Source organism: Panthera onca, chromosome A1, assembly GCF_046562875.1.
Source record: "Panthera onca isolate mPanOnc1 chromosome A1, mPanOnc1 haplotype 2, whole genome shotgun sequence".
NCBI lineage: Eukaryota > Metazoa > Chordata > Mammalia > Carnivora > Felidae > Panthera > Panthera onca.
In genome coordinates this window covers 205,444,073-205,464,941 of record NC_138339.1, presented here as the reverse complement: position 1 = coordinate 205,464,941, position 20,869 = coordinate 205,444,073, and the positions used below count along the sequence as shown (strand labels likewise).

General features: G+C 39.4%; 1 protein-coding gene across 7 annotated transcripts in view; it reads right to left on the bottom strand.

The window, feature by feature from the left end:
• LOC132682007 (uncharacterized) overlaps positions 1-20,869 on the bottom strand; it is a 157,283-nt gene that overhangs the window by 16,996 nt on the left and 119,418 nt on the right. For all 7 annotated transcript variants that reach the window (XR_013550091.2, XR_009611391.3, XR_013550094.2 and 4 more), the window contains one exon: positions 1,651-1,824. Coding sequence is in view for 2 of the 7 variants with exons in the window: in XM_078433024.2 (XP_078289150.1) it covers positions 1,651-1,687 (37 nt within the window). In the remaining 5 variants the exon portion in view is untranslated. The remainder of the gene's footprint in view (positions 1-1,650; positions 1,825-20,869) is intronic.

The following is a 20,869-nucleotide window of genomic DNA, read 5'->3' as shown; positions in this document are numbered from 1 at the left end:
TGACATTTCCAGCTGATGAGTTAACATAAAGTGTGTTCTCACTGCACAGCACTTCCTTTTATATCACAGCCATGGATCTCCAAACATTTCTTCGGGACAAGATGTTTCTTGAGAAGTGAACTCTCTGAAAGCTAAAAATACTGAAATGGTCCTATATAGTCTCTCAAGCAATGGAAACGTTTTCAGTGAGGAAGATCTGCTTACAATTTCCAAACAAGGAGAGAACAGAAAGTTTTTGATTCTGTATATTCATGGTGCCTTAAGAAAGATTTGTATGGGGATTGCTGTTATACTCCTTTTATCAAGAACTTATCATAAACACTGCTTGAGGTAGTCTTAGATTATAAAGATTTTCTTTTTCCAGGAAAACAAAAATTCATGCCGCCCCACTGGTGCTTTTATAAGTTCCTTATTTACTTTACAAATCGTAAAATGTTGACAGAGTAAAAGTGTAAAAGACAATCGTAAATTAATGTTATTTCACAACATCCAAACCTATCTAATTTTATAATGATTAGAAAAGGTTACAGGGGAACCTGGGTGGCTCAGTCGGTTAAGCATCCGACTTCGGCTCAGGTCACAATCTCGCAGTATGTGAGTTCGAGCCCCGCGTCAGGCTCTGTGCTGACAGCTCAGAGCCTGGAGCCTGTTTCAGATTCTGTGTCTCCCTCTCTCTCTGACCCTCCCCCGTTCATGCTCTGTCTCTCTCTGTCTCAAAAATAAATAAACATTAAAAAAAAAAAAAAAGAAAAGAAAAGGTTACAAACATTAAATACAAAGGCAAACAGGAGACCTAAAAGCTCCAAACTGGAACCAAAGCTAACATGAGTGGAAATGTTAGTGCGGTGATAATCTAAATTTCCAGTTCTATTTTTTTGTAAAGAATGAGAATTTTATTATTTTTTTATTAGTAGTAGTATTTATCATTATTTAGAAAGACAGAGACAGAGAGAGACAGAGCACGAGCAGAGGAAGAGAGAAAGAGAATCCCAAGCAGGCTCTGTGCCATCAGCACTGAGCCCAACACGGGGCTCATTCCCACAACTCTGGGACCATGACCTGAGCTGAAATCAAGAGTCAGACGCTCAACCTACTGAGCCACCCAGGTGCTCCTGTCTTTTGACTAGCATAGCAAGCTTAGTGCTAATCAAAGCAACAAATAACAAAGCACCAAAGTTTGCTCCGTTCATTTGGCTTTCTCTGTTCTCTTTACTTTCTGGTGGGTAGTGAAGTTGGCTGTATTTCAGTGTTATTTACTTACTTGTTATCAACTTAGGTAATGACTTCTATGGTCAAGAGCATCATATGCTTTCTTTCTTTTGGCCAATTGTATTGATTTCGTTTTTTTTGGTTTTTTGTTTTTTTTTTTTTTCTCATTGGCAGATAAATTTAGCTTATGTAGCAGCAATTATCTAGAAGGAACCTTAATAAGATCCACAAGATATAAGGAACTTGCTTCAGCCTCCTGGCCTATCCTTAAAATCTGACTTTGAGACTATTTTTTTATTTATGGAAGACAAAAATCTCACTGGCCTCACACTGTTAATCTTGAATGTAATGTCACAATTCACAGTCTATAGGGATAACTTTAATAAGCACAGATCCTACCTTTATTAGAGGAACTTAAATTTTAAAAAAATAGCCCCTTACGTTTGAGGATCAATGACTTGAGATTTATGACTCCCATCCAGGTAAAGTTGTAAGGGCCAGCAGTCTAGGACTTCTGAAACTGGAAATCCACCAGAGGAAAGCACACAGAATATTTCTTTGTGTCAAGTTGAAGTTGTCTCAATATGAACTGATTGTATTTGATTGCTCCACCTCCTGCCAATTTATTAACTATCATTAATTATGTAGGAATAGACTAAACAGAATAGTACAGAATAGATTCTGAGCATATGATGACCAAAATAATGAGTTAAACCAAGAGTGAAGAAGAGAAATTTGCTGCTATATCCTTAATAACGGATATCATTAAAGTTATTACTATTAAGTTATTAGAATTTAATAAATGAGTATTTTCACCATATCTTAATATTGTCCCATTCTAAAATTGCTAAATTTACCATTTATTTCCCTGGGCAGATGAATTTTCTCTCTATTCACATGGCTGTTTAATAATTCCTTCTAGCAAAGAGCTGGAGAATCATAAACATTATGCAGCTTCTAACATAATTGACTCTCTTATTTCTAAATTATAAGAGACATTATCTTATGCAGGTTTTGACCTTCATGAAATTGAAATGATGCTGTATATCTTTGGCATTCTCAATGGATATATCCTTAGAACTCTACAATCATCACAATTATAAACTCCATTAATTGAGATACAGATGCTGGGCATCTGGATAGCTTTCCTCACCAATAAATCGAATTCATCCGATTTCTAGCCCTGTAGCCATATGAATGAAAATATAGTGGTGTTCTCAAGTGGTATATCACTTAGTGTCTTCAGGAAGTAGATATGTTTTTCCTCATTCTACTTATGGACATTTGGATCCCTCAAGGAATGTGAGAACCATACATTCTTAACTTTCTAAAGCTAACAATCACAAAAGTCCTAAATCTTTTTATGCTTTTGGTAGGAGCAAATATATTCTTAATGTTAAAGTAATAATAACTTAAATCTGCTGTTATGTTGAAGTAGATATTAAGTTTTACGCATATCCACTGAAAATCAAAGCGTAACCCTTCACGTTTCACATATGAGTGTACGTATCCATGTGGCATTTTTATACATTGCTTTAGAATATTTTCAAATAGTCTATAAAGTAAGAGGTGGGTGAGGTTCAGCTGTAAGTTATAGTGAACTAGAATGCAGTAGTAAACAAGGTGACACCTAATTTTACCTAGAAAGACAAAGTTAAAGGTAACAAAGAGAAAATAATCAGATGATCATTAAGAAATATACAGGAAGTAAGAATTTAAGTATAATTATGTTCTGATAAGGCAATCAGATAATAAAAAGAGGTTTATAAAAGATAAAAGATAAAGAACATGACACAAAAATCAATGCATTTACAATTTCAGCCACCTACTGTTTGACTAACTGGGCTGCATCAATGAGAATCCAGCCCTTCCAATGTGGAAGTACCATAATTCAGAGTTCCAAGACCAATAATTGTTCTTATGCGAAGACTGCTAGGTATCCAATAGCTATTTTCTTCTTATTCCTTAATATGTCCTCCTTCCAATTTCTGCTCATGCAGAATATGTCACCTTTCTACCTTCTCTTATAGCTAGGTGTGACCAGGGACCTAAGTTTACACAGTGGGATACAAGCATAAATCAAATGGCAGTTTTTTAAGAGACAGAGACAGAGCACAAGTGGGGTAGGGACAGAGAGAGAGAGGGAAATACAGAATCGGAAGTAGGCTCCAGGCTCCCAGCTGTCAGCACAGAGCCTGATGTGGGGCTCAAACCCATGAAACCGTAAGATCATGACCTGAGCCGAAGTCAGACGCTTAACCGACTGAGCCACCCAGGGGCCCCTAATGCTTTTTTAAAGAGTCAGCTAATGTCCACCTTTTACTCTGTATCTGCTTCTTCTTGATGTTGTTTGGAATGTGGTGGTTTGATGACAGAAGCTAGACTGACCATTCTGTATCATAAGGTGACCTTAATAATGGAAGACACAAACGGTAGAACAGAACAGAAGAGATCTGAGTCCTGGCACCATAGCACCCTTGAACTATCTACCTCTAGACTTTTATGTGAAAACAAATATATTTTCATCTTGTCCAAGCCACTGTTAATTTTTCTTCTATTCTGTTTTGTTTGTTTTACCTGTAAGAGCTGAACCTAATCTTTTCCGCAGTGTGCTGATAACCATGACCCTTGAAATTGTTGATAATTACTTATTTGGATAATGGTCTCAAGCAAGTACATGGAGCTTGATAAGGAAAAAGAAGCCAGGCTTACAAAATTGGCTTTTTCATCAGTAGCTCTGCCTTCTGTAGGAAATACATATACCAGCCTATACTTATATGCTCTCTCTCCCAGCGACTAATTCTGGTAAGAAACTCATCTGCACCGGCTACTATTATCTATTGGGTGGAATTAACATGGGGAGGGGCTCTATTCATTCATGGCCCAGTTTCTTGGCTCTGTCTGCCTGAAAACAATGAACATTTATCTCAACCTCTAGTCTCCTAAGAAAGAATAAGGTAAGTCACTGTCCCCCCATCCTCTACCCTCTTGTAACTGGATAGATTAATTCAAGACAACAGGAATGAAAAAGGAAGACCTGTTTTGGCCTCTGGGCCAGGCCCAATTCTGCAAATGAGCTATAAACTATGAATGGACAGTCCCGTTAATCCCCATCCTGCCCTGTTGTGACTGTTAGCAACTCAGGTAGAGCCTTAAGTAGAAGAGGAGTGAGTGGTGAGACTACCCTAGATGTGATATTCTGAACTTGTCCACAGTATATCACTGCAAGGTCACATCAGGAACATAAGTTGCCCTTAATTCTCAAGTTCTATATATTTGTCCATTTTAAGTAATTGCGATTCTATAAAAATTCTGTAAAAATCCTATATTCTTTTCTCTTCTTCTTATTTGGGTCAGTGCATTATATATATTATATTATATATATATAGTTTATATATATACTATATATACACATATATGTATATATAGTATATATATATAAATATATATATACTATATATATATTTATATATATATAAAATAATACTCAAATGCAGCACTGCTCTATATATTAGAGATCTGAGCTTGAGAACAAGCAACACAAAATAGTACCACTTTCAATCCCCTGAGCAGTATCTTCCATGATATGGGTAGGAATGTAATGCCCAAGGAAACATAAGTTACACTCGTGTTCAATGGTTCCTTGGAAACGTAGATACCAAACTTGAGATATTCCTAAGAAAGGTGCCAGGGAATAAGTCTTACGCAGCTGAGAGCAGTTAGGTGTCATCACCACCAGTAGATGCGGGATGGGGTGGTCTGTACAATTGCAACAGTCTCATGCCAAGCTACACTGGATTCTGACGCAAAAGGAAAAAAAACCACTTATCCTGGGGCTGCCTTTACGGAAATATCTGATATTTTATTCAATGTGGATTTTTTTGTACTACTTTTGATTTAAAAATTTCTTTGGAATATTATGTCGCTCAAGTGCTGAGTTCATTAGCTCCTCCCTAAATTTGGCACCCAAGACAAAAACGTATGAGGAGAAGTAAAATGGTCCCAGGGGTCTCAGCGCTAGCCCTGGCTCTGCATTTCAGAGTCTAGCACTGGCTCTTTATGTGTCTTCTGCCAAATTCATCTGCATTTCTGGACCTTAGAACATGTAATACCAGCAGATGCTTCTTTGCTTCATGTTATTATTTGATCATCGGGAAAGCCCGTACCATGCATGATCTCTGAAAAGCTGGCATTAAATATCATCAAAGCAATTTTGTTGCTGTCCTCAAAAATACGAGCCCCTACCTTCCCTGGGCAGGTTCATAAAAGAGTTGGTCAAACCATCCCTGAGGTAAGAGCCACACACACAAGCCAAAGAGCTTCAAATCAGGTGAACCGAAAATTGTGAACCCCCTTTGGAGGGATTTTTCCCTTCCTTTTAAAAGGAAGCTACACAAGACTACTAAAACCTGCAGATATTTAATAAACCAGCATCTGTGCTTTTCCTGCTTCAAATTACACAGCATCATCCTAGTGCCAGTCCAGAGCTGCTTCCATGCACCGATGCTTACGGCACAGCCATAACAAAAGCCTAGACTGACACTTTTCTTTGCCTCTAGCAACTGCTCAATGTTCTGTTTTATTTTATTTGGCTTTATTATTTGGCTTTTGGTTGGCCACCCAAAACGACCAGCCTGCAGCGACCGCAAACATGGTTTCTTTCCACAAGACCCGCAAGACCATTCTATCTATCCTTATCCCCCTTGCCTTGCAGGGGGCACAAAGATGGGGCAAACCCCTTTCAGGGAGCTACACACAGACACACACTGACATGTACTTTTTGATGTACATTTTCAACATGCACAGATGCTGTCCGGAGTGTTGAGATTGGTGGCAAAGAACAACAGGTATCTTCAGGGATAAAAGCATTACCTAAATGTAAGATTTTGTCAGGTAATGACCTCACAATTTTCAAAGTATTTCACAATTGCTGCCTGGTGGTGATTATAGGGTAGGGCTCAGTGTGCTTAGCAGAAAGGTCCAGATTAGGCCTGTGAGGGAGGTAAGGTGTCTGGCAGGACTGACATGCAATGAAAGATTATAAAAACCTGGTTTCTCCAGCCTGACAATGAGCATAGTTAGAAAGGAACTTAATTGCACCATTTAAGATTAGGAAAGGTACAGGGGGAACAAAGTTATCAATTCTAGGCTTAAAATGCCATTGCACAATATGAGAATAAGTACTTATATGAATGGCGCAGTAAGAAAATTTAAAAACCAATAAAATGAAATACTTCTGCACACAGTGGAAATCAGTGCTGCAGGAGATCAGAGAGTCAAATTCAGGAGCTGTATTTTAAAAGGAGGCTGAATAATTTTATGACCACTATAAAAGAGGAGACAGGCTTAAATTGCTGCAGGAGGTTAGGAAATGAGGAAAAACTTCATAACTACAAAGGTAGCAAGACCCGGGTGTGGGCATAATCAGAGTATTTTGATTTGCCACATTTTTTGTAGCTTTACCAGGATTTGCCACTCCTATTAGCCAGCCCCAAGATCTGCTCAACCTTTAAACCCACGACCTTTTGTTTTGTTCGGTGTTGCCCTACGATCTTTTGTCTTTCACATTTATAACATTACCAAGGCATTTATCATGAACTCTCTGGTGATCCCTTCTTTGGAATTCATGCCCACCAAAGTGATTGGCCAGATGCTGTTTACTTTGCACGCAGATTCTTGAAACCTGCTCTATGCCTTCAATCCATCCTCCACTTCAAATCACATTATAGCCCCAAGGAGTTAACTGGGAGCAGACTCCAAACTGCACACAGAAATTCCATTAGATTTCAAATCAGTTGCCTTAACCTCTTACGCACTGTAGACCACAATAATCCATCAGACCACGCTGGTTTAACCACATTCTACCTCTCCCTAATAGCCACCAATAAGCCTCTAGATAAATTGGGATTTTCATTCTGTTGACTGTTGATTGCTTCACACTCCCTACTGGATCATTTCTTGGCCAGTGGCACCCCAAAATAATCCCTTGCATTTGTGTTGCATTTCAGAAGCTACAGTATATTTCTATAACCATATCATTTGATAATAACAGAAGCTCACTACAAAATCAGGGTAGGCCATATAGTAATACCTCCTTTTGAAAAATGACAAATCAAGTCTTATTTCTGCTCAAGTGCTCGCATCTTGTCATTCCTGATCCCTTTCAATACGAAAGATGATTTATGTACAGCTAAGCAAGTTGGTCATTTTATTTATAAATCTCCCCCTGCCTCTGCCACTTCATTTAAATATTCTACCACATTGAGAAGGAACTGCCTTTTTTTTTCCCTAATAGTTTTAGCCCCCAGAATGCTACTTACTCCACAAAAACAACCTTCATTCTCCTAAAATTATCTCACACCCTAGGCAATGATCCCCAATACATACATTTCTCTAGGGCTATTTTCCAAGTCTTCTGAAAAAGTATGTTTGCATCCATAAGATACTCAGGAATAAAGTGAATAACACCCACAGTGTTGTTCATTTTATATGCCTCACAGATTCAGGAACATCGTCCATGAGTGTTCATACTTTCATTCATTTATTTGATAAATATTTGAGTACTTCCTATGTGCCAAGACACTGAGGATATGTAGCAGAGGATAAAATAGACTAACAATCTTGCCTGTGTTGAGCTTAGATTCTATCAGGAAGACAGACAGTATATCCAGTAACTAAGAAATTTATGGAATTGTTAGATAGTCTAAAAAGATATAAATTTGGTTAAGAAGGAAAAAAGTGTGGGGATGGAGGCAAGGAGTTGAAATTTAGATTAAATGGGCAGATAAGCCTTCAACTGAGATGACTTTTGAGTAAAAACCTGAATGAAGCAAAAGAGCTAGTTATCTGGATACCTGTAAGACCATTCCAGATAAAGGAACAGCAAGTGCAAAGGCCCTGAGGTGGAGCTGTCTCTATATGTCTCAAGCAAAAACAAAGAAGCCTGTGTGGTCAGAATGGAATGGATGAGGGCAATGGTGGTAGAACATAAAGTCAGAGAGGTATAGTTGACAATACATGGCCTAGTAAAAGATAAGAGAACCATGCGAGCAGAAAATGATATGAACTAAGTCACACTTCCCAATATCTCTATCTGCTATGTTGGAAACAGGCCAAAAAGGGTAAGAGCCAAAGCAGGAAAATCAGGAGTCTACTGCATTAATTTAGGCACATCATTCAGGTGTTGTAGTGGAGATGGTAAGAATGGGATAAATTTAGAAAATATTTTGAAGGCAAAGTCAGTAGAATTTGGACAAGTCATATGTGGAATGCTAGAAAATGAGACGGGTCAATGATAACACCAAAATTTTGGCTAGAATAAGTACATAGATGAATTTTCCATTAGTAAAGATATGGAAAACAACTGTAAGAACAGATTTGGAGGTGGGGTGGGGGGGATGTGAGCAGATCTATCTGGGAAATGTTGAGTATGTTATATCTGTTAGACATCCCCATGGAACATCAGGTAAGGATCGTATATATGGAATATTTGGATGCACTTGGATATTGAAGTTCAGAGAAGGGGTCCAGGCATAAGACATAAATATGACATCATATGCATGTAGATGGTATTTTAAAACATGAATTAGATGATATCCTTTCGGGAACAGGGAAAATTAATAGAAAAGAGAAAAAGTTTAAGGAGTGATCCCTGGCACACTCCAATGTTTAGAAATTGTAGACATGAAGGGCATGGTAGTTCTGTGCCTCTAAAATTAAAAGGAGGGGCGCCTGGGTGGCTCAGTCGGTTAAGCGGCCGACTTCGGCTCAGGTCATGATCTCACGGTCCGTGAGTTCGAGCCCCGCGTCGGGCTCTGTGCTGACAGCTCAGAGCCTGGAGCCGGTTTCGGATTCTGTGTCTCCCTCTCTCTGCCCCTCCCCTGTTCATGCTCTGTCTCTCTCTGTCTCAAAAATAAATAAACATTAAAAATAAAAAAAAATAAAAAAAAAAATAAAAGGAAAAGGAAAACTAGGTAAATGTGATGTCTTGGAAGTCAAATGAAGAAAATATATCAAGGACAGAGCGGGTATCTACGTCAAATGCTTCTGATTACTCTAGTGAGATGAGATATAGAAATAATCTTTAGATTAAGCCATAAGAAAACCATAGGTGACCCTGATAAGACCAGTTTCAGCGGTACAGTGGGAATTTAAAGATGATTTGAGTGGGTTAAGAAGAGAGTGGAGTAATTAGAAACAGCAAGTCAGTGAGCATAGATAACTCTCTGAAGAGTTTGAGAGATCTAATATCTAGAGGAGAAACCAGAGTCATGAGGTATTTTTGTTTTTGGTTTTGTTTTTTTTTTTTTTAATATTGGAAAAATAACAACACAATTACAAGCTAATGAGAATAATCCAACAGAGGGGGATAGGTGAGCTACAAAAAAAAAAAAAAAAGAGGTGGGGGAGAGTTGCTGAAATGTCTCTGAGTAGGGGAGACAGCATGGGGTCTAATCACTCAAGGAGTATTTGGTCTTCTCCAGGAATATCATTTATTTACAGTCAAAGAAAAGCAGGGAGAGTATACGGGTTAAGATGAAGACAGATGATTAGAACATGTGGAGGTTTCTTCTGATTACTTTTATTTTACCAGGGAAGTAGAAAGCAGGGTTGTTAGGTGAGAGTTAGGAAGGGGTGTGGGGGGGAGTGCTCAGAAGGAATGAAAGAGAGGAAGTATGTGCACTAATCTAGGAACCCGGGAGAACGTGTAGATTGGTAGGATGCCTGGTAGCATTAAGGTCTACCTTGAAAGTAATGATTATGTGTTTAAAATGAAACCAGTCATCAGTGATTGGGCATTTTGTCTCACATATATTAGACTGGATTCAATCACAGAAATACTCTGAAAGCTTGTTTTAACCAAGATTATGATTTAGCCCAGTATGATTTAGCCCAGTATAACAAAGGGAAAGGGGGCAAAGGAGTTGAGAGTATTTGCAAGTGAATGAGTACAATGATGGGCCATATATAGATTTTTTTTAAGTTTTTATTTATTTATTTTGAAAGGAGAGAGCACATGCACATGCAAGCAGGGGAGGGAGAGAGAGAGAGAAAGAGAATCCCAAGCAGGCTCCCACTGGGAGTGTGGAGCCCAACGTGGGGCTCAATCTCACGAACACTGAGATCATGACCTGAGCCAAAATCAAGAGTCGGATGCTTAACTAACTGACTGAGCCACCCAGGTGCCCCAGGGCTATATATTTTAAACTAGACAAGGGATTAAGAGAGGAGGTTAGGGATTTAGGGCTAGTGAAAAGGTAGTGGAGGGAGGTTTGAAAAATTGTTGCAGTTGCCGTACAGGTATCCCTTGCTTTCTGAAAGTTCCTGTTACTCCACTTCACTTTGTTGAAAGACCTACAGAAGTGCCTGTCTCGTGAACTGAAAGAAATCCAAGATGATTATTACTTTTATGAGAAAAAATAAAAACCACAGTTTTGCAGCGAGCAGTTACTGAGGCAGCACACGCAGAGCAGTGACAACGGCAGGGCCATGCGCCTTCCCCAGGAGCTACACTCAGCATCTCAGCCTCAAGCCACCATAGCTTTGAACTGTGTCTGTGAGCTTCTGTGCTTTTTCGATTTATTTTGTGCGTCTGTTAGCAAGATGTGTCCTAAGGTATCGGAAAAGCCGAAGAGAGGGTTTGTTTTTTTTTTTTTGGGGGGGTCTTGCAACACTCAAAAACGTTTCCATATAAATGAATGGCAATTGCTTCTTTGTTTTATGCCATTTGGCTTATGAAAGGTTTCATAGGAATGCTCTTTCAGATAATAGGAAAGCCTGTAATTGAGGGAGTAAACTGGGGAGATAGGGATGGGGTGGTAAGCAGTTAATGGGATGTTTGAAATCGAGATAACAGATGTGTATGGGTAATGAAGTGATCACATTATAGTCAGAGGAGTGGTTGACTGAGGTCCAGTGAGGCAAAGAAACAGAGAGTACAGAATACTGGAGAGATCATATACCTGGATTTGAAACCACCAAGAATGTGACAGGAATGGTATTGGTGTGAGGGACAGTGAGCTAAAATCTTCAAGAGGTGAGGTGCATTATTCAAAGGGATGGATGGGGCAGTGGATGGTTGCAACAAAATGTGTACGAATGATACTGTACTCTGATGATGGAGGGTAAAAGTTGAATATTTTTAAGGAAGAGGAGGGTAGAAAGAATGATCTAGAAATGATAAGGAGTAAGCAACCTGCCGAACATGCTTTTATCCCTTTCTACAAGGAACATAGGAGAGGAAAGTGCCATATTTGAGGGACCTCCACAGGAAGTAATGCCAGGCTTTAGTTAGACAAGAAAAGTGAAAAGAACTTCCAAGGAAGAGGTTTAAGAAATAGAGAGGTTTTTAGCTGATTGAACTTTTTTCCAGAAGAAATTAATAAGGTTCGGGAGATAAGAAGTGAGGTAATGGGGATGAGAGTCTGGAATCATTTGAAATTCCTGGGCCTCTTTTAGTAAGTGACCTGAATAGGAGTAAAGGGCATGGTAAGAGGAGTCCTCATGGGTCATGAGCTCTCTCCTCCTTTAAGAGTGGGTTCTTATTCAGAGGCACCTGGGTGGCTCAGTCGGGTGAGCATCCGACCAGCTCAGGTCATGATCTCCTGGTGGCTCCTGAGTTTGAGCCCCACATCAGGCTCTGTGCCATCAGCACGGAGCCCACTTCAGATCCTCTGTCCCCCCCTCTCTCTGCCCCTCTCTGCGTGAACTCTCTCTCTCAAGAATAAATACAACCTTTAAAAGTAAAAAAGAGTGGGTTGTTATTCAGATGAGTGAGCTCTTACTCAGGAGCTTGAAGAGTTCCAGACTCCTAGTGATGGAAACATGGACATGGCAGAGGGACAGCCTTACCCTTAGGGCACAGCTATTCTCCTCAACCCTGGTGCTTTGGGCCTGTGGAGCTGAGGCTGTCCCTAGTGTTCTTGCCCTTCTGGACTTCTGTCAACAAGGCTCCTAGGCTGCTGAGACTGCAAAGGCAATAGTGATTGTTCCCACTGGTCTCCACCTCTCTCTACAGTGGTAGCCAACATTGTCCATAGAAAGTGAAATAGCTTTGGGAGAGTTTTACAGAAACCCCTAACTATGTGTATCTGTTCCGTTCAATAGGGTATATGAAATATTTACCAAAAACAATTCTGGAAGGCAGCATATCAAGAGGCCTATAGCCAATGACACAGATGAATTCTGACTCCTACCCTGATGTAGCTGTTTTGCTTTGGTGATTAAAATGTTTCCTGAGTATTAATACATCAAGATCAACCCAAGAAAACTGGGGGATGGTAGTAAACTCCAAAATGTCTCCTAGATAGGATTGCTAAATAAAATACATAATGGCCAATTAAATTTGGATTTTAGATAAACCATGAATATTTTTTTAGTATAAGTATGTCCCATGCAATATTTTTATTCATTGCATTTTTATTTGTTATATTTGACAACCCTACTCCAAAGGAATTTTACAAAATTAATAGAGGTTTATGAATAGCTAAACTTGGTCTGTCTTAAAGTTACAAACTTCAAATGAATATGCCTCAGAAATAATGGAAAAGTTTTAAAGCCTCCTTCCCCCAAATTACCCATTCTAGGGTCCCCATGTCACCAACTGAGTTTGGAAAGATACATGCAAAGCTGAAATAAGTCAATAGTCACCTAAGTTATTCCCTCTCTGCTTTGCCCCCAGGCACTCCATAATTCCCTATGTCTCCACAATTTCAAGTGATGGTTTAGAGAATGGAGAAAGAAGCATTACGAGAGATTGGCTCTCACAACCATTAGAATGTGGTGTGAGTGAGAGTCCAGGGGAATGGGACAAAAAAGAAACACCCTTAGGAATGGGACAAAAAAGAAACATTATCCCTAGGATAATACCCCCTTCTTGCTATAAGCCTTTCATAGCACTGGCCTCCCCTGTGGGGTCTTTGGCTTAGCCTTGGATAAATAAATATTCTACACCTTTTTACCCTAAATAGTTTTTAAGAAAAAAGAAAGATGAAAGAAATCTTTCCTAATGAATGTTTTAGAATTCCCAGTTCAGGGGCACCTGAATGGCTCAATCGGTCATGCACCCAATTTTGGCTCATATCATGATCTCACGGTTCGTGGATTCGAGCCCCATGTTGGGCTCTGTGCTGACAGCTCAGAGCCTGGAGCCTGCTTCCAATTCTCTCTCTCTCTCTCTCTCTCTCTCTCTCTCTCTCTCTCTCTGCCTCTCCCCTGCTTGTGCTCTGTCTCTCAAAAATAAATAAACACTAAAAAAAATTAAAATTCCCAATTTAAATGTAGAGAATCTGGAACAGCACAGTAAGCCTGCCATTTGTATTCTATTTACTTAGAGCAAAGATGATGTTCCCTAATTATTGAAGGTCAGCTGTTACCAGAGCACACCCTGTGTCATGCTACCTAATGGTGAAAGTCATATGGTAGCTGAAACATGAAAGAAACGCAGTATATTAAAGTCTGCTATCAATTCAGTAGGGAAGAGCCAGCTGGATAAATCAGAATAGACTTCAGATAATCACTATATATGAACCTGAAAATTTATCCACATCCCTATCTCAAAAGCTAACACATTTCATGCTCTTTCTCATATTTAAATCTAGATAAGTGAATTTCCAATATCCTTTGAGGATGCAGCTGTTGTTTAACACTGTGATTTCATATTTATACAGCTCTTCTCATCATAGGATCTTAGACCATTTTACCAGCATAATTCAGTATTAATAATCATAAAAAAACAATAATTTCAGCTACATTATTCTACTGGGCACCTAGTCAGGAACACATTTATTTTCCTGGGCATTTGGAAGTTCCTGCTTTATCCTCAAGGAGAAAAAGCAGCCAAATCTTCTGATCCCCCAGAGGAAAATAAAAAATAATTAAGGCCAGCCAACAGGACAAAAGAATGATGTTTTCAAACAAACTCTGCTTGTGGGAACCACTAGAAAACCATTTTATATGTTCCAGGAAAGAAGAAATTGGTTTGGCGATGTGGTGAAAATTTTGACAATATGTATACAGGAAAGGAAACCAATTCTTGTATAGATTAGGCTTAGATAAATTTGTATTTTTAAAGTAATGTGGTAACTCCCCCAAATGTGACTATTAAAAATCAACTTAGAAATGTGTTTTCCATGTGAATAAATTATTAAAGGCCGCCTCCTCTATGAGCCCTGCACCTAGAATATTCTATTCTCTCCCTGTACTCTAAGATCTTACCCTACCCAACAATATAGCCAGGATGGTTATTTGTATCACTGATAACTAACATCTGATGCAGGGAACATTTGTTCCTAGAACTCCTAGTAACTCCTTCTCATCCCACCAGACAAATCGGATCCCCTTTTATTTTTCTCACCTGCACACCATTTATTTAACTCCACCTCAAGCCAGCTTTCTCAGGTACTTACACACCCCTGTCCCAATACTTAACTATAGCACCATAAGTAAAAGGGACTTTGGCACAAAGTACTATTTCAAGGAGTTGAAATAGTCAAGGAGTCAAGGAGTGGTCAAGGAGTGACCACTGAGAATTTAGTTTAAAATTTAGGACAAGGGGGGAGAAGGAACTCCAGGTAGCAAAATGAGCAAGGGTGTCTGTTCCGTCTTGGAAGCGATGTGCAGCCCTGTGTGTGTGAAGATTAGCTGTAAAACTTGGCAGATTCTCACCAGATGCTAACAGTGATTTTTAAGCAGTTCAAATAACTTGGATAACTATGCCTCATTAAATGACATTGTGCATGTCAAACACCGCATAGCACGGTTTATTTTGGCTGATTTGCATATCGAAATCTTGGTACTGCATCATTTCTCCCATTTTAAAATGAAATCTCCTTTTGAAAGTTCCTGTTTTTTCTTTTTTCTTTCTTTTTTAAAAATCGTCCACACATCAGCTCTTCTCCCCCCAAAACACATGTCATTCACTCAAATCAGGTCACAAAACTGAAGAAGTAGCACGCTGGGAAAACAGACTGAACAGTGGACATTATTAGACACTGTGGGATTACTTAAGTAGCTCCAGAAAGAAATTGCATTTCCATGTCACAGTGGTCTGAGATGGATTTAGGACAAGGCAACGCGAGTAATAAGGATGTCTGTTGAATGTCATGAATCCTACTAAATCAATTAGTTGCTAAGATATAAGAAGATTTTCTCTACCGTCTTCCTCACCCTCAGTGCTACAAAGGCCATGAAGTTATCAAGCACAGGGGACTGGAGTGTTCTGCCAGAGTTCAGCTGCTGCAGGAGGCTCCTAAATGGAAAATTACTCTGATTGTGAAAGTACAATTTCAGATGGCAAGCATCATCAATGACACTGAACTTCTCTGCTGAAACTCAGAGAAAGCCCAAGTGTTTATCCCATTCTAAAGATACAATTAGATAAAGTTTTTATCTCCACATCTGAAGAGCCTGAAACAGACAAGTGCCCGATGAGCATTTCTGGTTGAGAAAAGCAGGACAGAATCCCACACTGGGCTGGTTTCTTTTTCTTTCCATTAACTGACTTTTTGAATAGGCAGCAATTAATCACTCCTCTCTGCTTACAAAGACAATTAGAGCTTTGTGCTCTAACTCCAGTTTGATGAGTAGTTAGGGTAAAGAAGCATCATGGTCAGAATCTTCATCATTAAAGTAAGAGTTTATGCAGAGTATAATGACCAAGCAATTTTTAATCTGCATGAGAATACATCATTTCAGAAAAAAAGTTGATTTTTTTTTTGACAAAACAAGAACGTTACTGAAACATCCTTGGAAAGCGATAAAGTACAAATAAATATATTGTTCATGATTCCATAGAACAGTGCAAAGACCATGCAACCAAGTGGGTATTATCCATTAGTGTTACTCTAAGGGACTACACTTAATCCAAGCAGTCTCCCACTGTGCTAGACCTCCTTGATATTTTATTTTGGAATTTAATTTAAAGATTAGAGTACATTCACTCTCTAAATATTTGTTCCTTGAGGCTGAATGTAATTTTTGAAAACTTCCAAAATTTATATGAAAATTCATCAGTCAAGTCTGATGAATGAGGGTCCCTAAAGTGACCACATTGAAAACCAATGCTCCTTAATGAATAGCATGTTTATCATGTCCATTCAGTTAAGCAATATCTATCAACTAAGATCTTGCCATGTGTAAAGTGTCAAGGTGGAGACACAGAAGTAAGAATACACATGCACCCTCCCCATTAAGGAGTTTATAGCATACCAGGGAGAAAAAAATAGATACTTGGACACTTGCAGAACAACATCAATGATTTATAAACCAAGTGCTCTGAAAGCAAGAACAAAGGAATGATTAATTCCAACTGATTAAATCCATTATGAGAGGATTGGTGGAGAAACTTGAATCTGATGTGGGCCTTAAGAGATGAGTAAGATCTCAACAGAGGAAATCAGTGACAGATAGGAAAGGAAGCACTTGTTAAACACATGTGATAGTGAAGTGATGACACATAAGAAAGTGCAGAATGTGTTTTCCTGTTCTAAGTCAAGCCTTATTTGAAAACCACGAGGCTAGAAAAGTAGAAATGTGGCCACTGAGAAACGTACAACTGGATAGGACCTGTGAGAGCATCAAATTCTACTCTCTTGTTTTATAGGTGGATAAACAAGTAGCTAGAGTAACTTGTAAGGTCACAAGGATAACTAGACCTAGCCAGAACTGAACCCAAATCTTCCACCACCCAAACCAGTTCCTTTGCACCACCCTTGTCTAGTCTGGCATCACATTTTGGAAAGTGGTTCTTGTTTTTGTTTTTGTTTTTAATGTTTATATATTTTGGAGAGAAAGAGACAGAGACTGTGCTTGAGTGCACGTGCCTGCGAGGGAGGGCAGTGAGAAAGGGCGACAGAGGACCTGAAGCAGGCTCCATGCTGACAGTAGAGAGCCTGTTGCAGAGCTCAAACTCCAAAACCCTGATATCATGACCTGAGCTGAAGTCGGACCTTTAACTGACTGAGCCACCCAGGTGCCCAGAAGGTGGTTCTCATAGGCAATAACCAGTTTGAAGTTTTTGAGCAGAACGGTGATATGATCACAAATGCATATACTGAAGAAAACTCCAAAAGCAGTGAGAAAAAACTGGAGAGAGAACTGGTTAAAAATCTTCTGTAGTCATCTAAGTCAGAGATAATGGGAGCCTGAACTGGAATTGGGATGACTGAAATAGAAAGGAAGTGATGGACTCAAGGGTCATTTCAAGGATGAAATTGCTGCAACTTGGTGATGAGAGAGGAGAAAATTACAGATGATGATCAAGCTCTAGAGCTGGAGCAAAAGCAGATGTTACCCCATCACCTGAGAAAGGAAAGGGGGACTGGATAAAAGACTTAGAGGGAGAAGACAGTTAACTCTGTGTCCTCCTATGGTGGCGAGCGGCACTCAGTCACTCCTCAGAAGCCGGGACCTAACTCTCTGCTTCCAAGTTTCTGGCCCCTAGAGCATATATGCAGAGATCAGTGGTGAATGGGGACAAAATATCACCTTTATTGATGGCTGGTGACGAACAACAAAAACGTAAGCTTTGGGGTACAGTACTGGAGATTTACCAAGATAATTTTACTTATTTATTCTTGTTTGCCCCAAGTCAAGCATTTAGGAAACAGGGTAACGTATCTACAGGGCAGAGCCTGTATCAGCTTCCCAGTCAGCATCAAGGGCAGCTTCACAGCCCAGATGGAGACAGGATGCAGAGAACCCTTCCCCATAAGAACAGACAAAGGAAGGGGAGATCTTCTCCTTGATTCTTCATTTTGAGGACAACGGCCCCACCCTCTCATAAATCATTGTGAGTGTGCATCAAACTCTGACCAAGCTGAATAACCAACCCTCCTCCTCAAAGGAAACAGAAAGGGAGAGAGGTAGGAACTTCCTTCCCAACACGCCCCTGCAAAAGCCAAACTTCCAACAGAGGAAAAAGAACAGCAAACTTCCTTGTTCCATTTCTGAGGTCAGAAATCTGAGAGTCACCCTCTTCTACAGCATTCCCTTCTCCCATAACAGTCAAATAATCCTCAAGTCCTATCGATTCTATCTCTTGAATGCAACACAACTCTGTTACCACTTGCCCCAATGGTAGTTTCTTCTCATCTCCCTAAATCAGTGCGGTAGAATCTCCTATGTCTTAATCTCTGGCTTCACAAGCTTCCATTTCATTCTTTACAATGCCAAAAGACACTGAAATGCAATGCAATCACATTCTCCTGACATCAAAACTCTCCACATGCTCCCAGTCATTTGAATAGTATCCAAATACTTGTCAGGATTGGATTTATTGCAATTATTTGTTGTCATGTCCTCCTATCCTACTAAACTTTGAGTTCATTTATAGCAGGGACTTTTTTTCTAATTTGTGTATTGCCAATGCCTGGAAATGCACGTAAGTGTTCAAAAACATATTTTGACCTGTACAAAAAAGCCTTCTACATCTGGCCCTTCCCATGTCTCCAACTCTGTGTCCTATGGGCCACAGTCCTTTCAGTCTCTGCTTAATTCTCATGCAAGCTCTAATTCCAGATAAACCTAACTATTTGCAGGTTCCTGAGTATTCCTGTCTCATTCCCTCACATTTGTATACTGGCTTTTCCCCCTTCTTTCTGTTCTTCTTTTCCACTTAAACATATTTCCTATATATTACCTATATTCTAAACTATCATCTCATGCCTCCCTTCCTCCAAATAGCCTTTCCTAAGGCAATTTCAATTGAGAGAAAGAGAGAGAGAGACAGATACAGAGAGAGAGAATGTGCATATGAGTAGGGAAGAGAGGCAGAGGAAGAGGGAAAGAGAAGCAGGCTCCAAGCTCAGCAGAGAGCCCAATGCAGGGCTCGATCCCATGACTCTGTGGTCGCAACCTGAACCCAAATCAAGAGTCAGACACTCAACCAGCTGACCCACCCAGGAGCTCCAGCCTTTTCTAATCTTAATTCTTTCTCAACACACCGACTGAGCCCAGACTGAGTAGAGGACTCTTCCAATGTACATATCCCTAACACTGAATTTACCAAACTACTTCATAATAGTGGTTCACCTTCTTTCTTCCCACATAAATGTTAAGTTTCTTAATGGTGCATGGGTCTTCATTGCTGGAAGTAGGACTGAATGACACATACGTTCAGTAAGTGAAAAAAGAACAAAAGAACAACAGAAAGGAAGGAAGAAAGGGAGGGAGGAAAAGAAGAAAAAGCAAGCTCAATATTTTACATAATGAGTTTTTCAACAGAACATTCATTAAGAAATGTCCAATAGATCCACAGGGTCGAGTGGATGGACAGAAGGTTGAGCGTCTATTCCCCTGTCTTCCTGCTAATTACTTTGTTTTACTAGACCTTCAGAAATAATTCAATAACTAGAGGGTTCATTCTAAGTTGCATTTTAAGTTGTTAGGAAACAGAGTAAAAACAAATCTTTTAAGGAAAGCCATGTTTATTAAAAAGTTTCCTCATTTTGGCTTAAGTCCTTTGGAGTTAAGCTAGGCAGAAAATGTCTCCTACCCAATTAAAAGGTGAAGCTATAAAAAGTAAGCAAGGTCAAATTCAACTACATTTATAAAATATTTGACAATTCCTACACCACCGAAAAATCATCATGTCCCCTTCAGTACATTGTCTGGTTGCTGCCTCCTGTCTCAGCAACTGCATTTCATAGTCATGGTCACAATCACGAAATACAACATTCCAAAAATTAAACTATAGTCTGTTCTTCTGGGATGGAAGTCAAAGGTCCTTCAAAAAATTCTTACAGGAATATGCAAGAACACATGAAATACTCAAAAAAAAAATCATTGTAAACTAAATAAGTTACAGTTGGAGGAAGAGCTTATGGTGATAACATATCACTTATGAAGACCAATTTAGAGTGCTAGATAAGTCGTCAGAAAACAAGAAGCTTTGTTCTGCAAAGTTGTGCTTTTAGCACTTTTGCTTCTTTGGAGAAGAAAGCCGAGCAAAGAAAATTAAAGTTCCTCCCAGTGATAGCAAATATGTAACTGCTGACACTTCCACTCAGCGTCTGTTTTGTCTTTTCCTTGTCTGTTTTCATTTTCCTGACAAACCTATTTGACTAGGGTTCTTCATTCAGTCAATAAATGTTTATTGCATACCTATTATATGAACACAATGGTTAACAAAATGCATTCCTTGCCCTGGAGCTTTAGCAGGTAAATTAAAAAACCAAAGACGAAATCAAGGTGTGATAAGGGCTAAATTGAGGAAGCAGGTGGAAAAATAAAGTAATCTAATCTGGAGAAGGGGGTTTAGTGAGGACTGAAGGTGAAAGTCATTGATAAACTGAGTTAATCAAGCTGAGGAGAGTGGTAGAGCCATAGGGGGAAAGAAATCAGGGGGCAGAGAAAGGATTTTCCCATCTGAGGGAACAGCATCTGCAAAAGAAAGGAAAAGCATATTTTGAAGAGATTTACAAACATATCAGTACCTTGTAATATACACTGTAAAAGAAAAAAAAAAACATAGAAGAGCAGTCTGGAAAGATAAACAACAGGATCATGCAAATTCTGGTAGGACAAGTGAAGGAGTTGGATTTTATTGTAAGGACTGTGGGTTACACTGAAAAGTCTTAACCTCATGGTTTGGGTTTTAGAAAGACCATAGGCTATTTATGTGGAGAAAGACGAGACTTGAGACAGTTTGGAGATTGTCCTG